The sequence below is a fragment of the Physeter macrocephalus genome, chromosome 15 (genome assembly GCF_002837175.3).
Source record: "Physeter macrocephalus isolate SW-GA chromosome 15, ASM283717v5, whole genome shotgun sequence".
In the NCBI taxonomy this organism is placed as follows: domain Eukaryota; kingdom Metazoa; phylum Chordata; class Mammalia; order Artiodactyla; family Physeteridae; genus Physeter; species Physeter macrocephalus.
The window spans coordinates 71,269,800-71,272,800 of NC_041228.1; the positions used below are offsets into that span (position 1 = coordinate 71,269,800).

Here is a 3,001-nt window from a genome sequence, read left to right on the forward strand (position 1 = left end):
TTTCATTTAATTGATTTTATTGTAACTGGATCAGGTCTGAGAAGAGGAAATGGAAATAGCCTTGTTATAAAGAATCAAACATTATAATGGTTCTAACTGAAATTAAGCTTTTCTTATAGGAAAATTACAAATATATGACCGGGCTTCCCTGGTGGCGCAGTGGTTGAGAATCCGCCTGCCGATGCAGGGGACACGGGTTCGAGCCCCGGTCCGCGAAGATCCCACGTGCCGCGGAGCGACTAGGCCCGTGAGCCATGGCCGCTAAGCCTGCGCGTCCGGAGCCTGTGCTCTGCAACGGGAGTGGCCACAACAGTGAGAGGCCCGCGTACCACAAAAAAATAAATAAATAAATAAATATATATATATATATATATATATATATATATATATATGAGCATTACAAGAGCTGACTATACACTTTCAAGTTCATATTTTCTGCCACCAGATTTGATCTTTCACCATCATGTAATCCAGATAAAAGGAATCACTTGTCCCATATCAGGCATAATGGGAAATTGCACAATCCCAAGAATATGGGGGCAAGGAGTGCTCCTCTTGGACCAAATAGCAGGTCAAAGGTGACCTACATCATCACTCCTATGAAAAAACGTGCTTCACCATGACATAGAAATCAGACTTGATTTTAGACCACATAGTAGGGCTTTCCTCTTGATGTGAAACGAATAACAATAGCAGCAGTGTTGTTGTTTTTTTTCTTTTTATTCTCAAACGGATTGTTAATGAGAAAAAACACGGAGCAGTTAACAATGCAGCTCAAATCTTTAGTCTTCTCTTTACAACTCAAGCACTGAAATATGACACTCCTTTCATTATATTCTGGCCACGACATTCTCTCTTTTCTTTGTAGCTTCAGAGTCCTTTCCAAAAGGAAACATGCTGCCTGGCATTCTATACTACTCCTAATTTCCAGGTGGAAAAATGAGACAGATGAAGTGACATCTAAAAACACCGGGAATTATATTTTTAAAAACAAGACAGTAATTCAGATCTTCTTGCTTTAATTCTTCTCTATATTACCATGACAAAATATTTATCCAAGTTCAAGAGATTACTGATATGCAATAATGACCAATGACTACACATTAATGGAGTTATTCATAATAAACTCATTAGTGAAGTAACTGGAAAAGAAGTTTAAATATAAAGAGTGATTTTCCCTATTCTGTTTATTCAGTATTGAAACAACCATAACTTCAAACACCCATAAAAGTGCAAAACTCTAAGTAACACTAAATAATAACTGATAACTCTGAAATACTGCAACATCCTGAGGTATCTTCCAAATGACCAAAAACAGATGAAAATTTTGTTCAGTATAACTTCAGTTTTTTTACACAGAACTATGTATTTTAAAAACTGTAATCCATGTAAGATATACACAAAACCCTGAACTGACTAGATTGTTCAATGAATAATACTCCACACTGCTTTGTTTTTATGGACAAATGAGCTTATAATTCAGTGAAACCCATTTAAGAAATTCTAATCTATAGAATGACATGTTCAAATTGTTTGTTTTATTAACAAAAACCTCCTATTCCTTTGTAAGATGTTTAATTCCTCTGAATATCATCTTTAAAAGGCCTGTCAAAAACCACAGGTCAAGTGCAACCCTCCAGTATCCAGCCTATGGGCTCTTCATGAGTTTTGGTTCCGTGTAAGCCACACAATGACCTTCCCATGAGTTTTCCATTGGAGATTTCACAGTCTAATTTTAACGGTCTCCACAAAGTATCCCTCCCTTCTCTAGGCTTTAGGTAGAATGTCAAATCAATAATGGCACGTGGGTGCTTGCTTCGGCACATATACTAAATTGGAAAGATACAGAGAAGATTAGCATGGCCCCTGTGCAGGGATGACATGCAAATTCGTGAAGCGTTCCATATTTTTAAGCTGGGACGAAGTGAGAGAGTGGCAGGGACATATATACACTACCAAATGTAAAATAGATAGCCCTAGTGGGAAGCAGCCGCATAGCACAGGGAGATCAGCTCGGTGCTTTGTGACCACCTAGAGGGGTGGGATAGGGAGGGTGGGAGGGAGACGCAAGAGGGAGGGGACATGGGGATGTATGTATACGTATAGCTGATTCACTTTGTTATACAGCAGAAACTAACACACCATTGTAAAGCAATTATACTCCAATAAAGATGCTAAAAAAATAAACAAAAAAATAAATAAACACTGATATAAGGGGAAAAAATGGCAGGTGGTGTTCCTTAGCATAGCCTGCCAAAACGTGATAATTTCCTTGGAAGAAAAGCCATGGGCTGCAATCATGCATCTGAGTTGACAGACATTCAAATGGATCCTATATAAAAAGAAAAGGTTGGTGTCTTCTGGAATATGAATGTCCACTTTTAATAAATTCAAACAGATCCCAACATAAACATCTTCAAACTTGATGGGTTTTACGTGACTCATCATTTCATAGATTCTTGGCACCAAATTTCTGGATATTATATAACCCAACCCACCGCAGTAGGGAGGAAACACCTTGAAGGGATACCCCTGGTATGAAATATGGGGTTTTTGGTAAAATCCTCTATAGGAATAATTATCAATTAGAGGATAACCTGTGAAAAACTCCTCTGAGTGGTTTAAATTTAAAAGATACTTCACTAAATTGCCAGTATTGATGAAAACATCAGTGTCTGTCTTCATGATGTACCTGGCGTTGGGGCAAAACTCAGTTACCCACCTAAACGCCATAATTGTTTTTAAGGTCAGGTTATTGTACGTGTCTAAAAAATCTTGTCGTATTATGTCGCCATAGAGGAGGTGTTCATCCTCTAAGGATAACGCTAACACTTTGTCTTCCCTTTCAGCCTGCTGGCCTAATAAGAAAAATGTAAGAACCTCATATCCCCACCAAGACTTCTTTTCACCCCAAGTAACTCTAATGGCCTGTCTGGCTTTCACATCTGAGGGGTGTGAGGTCACCAGGATGACCAGAAATGGGTTTTGATGAGAGCAGTTC

The 3,001-nt window shown here is 38.5% G+C and overlaps 1 protein-coding gene and 1 non-coding gene across 2 annotated transcripts; one reads left to right on the forward strand and one right to left on the reverse strand.

The window, feature by feature from the left end:
* Nucleotides 1-1,096: 1,096 nt before the first annotated feature.
* LOC102984339 (UDP-GalNAc:beta-1,3-N-acetylgalactosaminyltransferase 1-like) lies at nucleotides 1,097-2,997 on the reverse strand (the record flags this gene model as incomplete). The annotated part of the gene is made up of 2 exons (XM_024126970.2): nucleotides 1,097-1,142; nucleotides 2,207-2,997. Coding segments are annotated over 2 exons (837 nt in total), but the record flags the coding sequence as incomplete, so codon positions are not given.
* LOC112065847 (U6 spliceosomal RNA) lies at nucleotides 1,809-1,911 on the forward strand. The gene has a single exon (XR_002892268.1). It is a non-coding gene; the product is annotated as a U6 spliceosomal RNA (small nuclear RNA).
* Nucleotides 2,998-3,001: the final 4 nt, after the last annotated feature.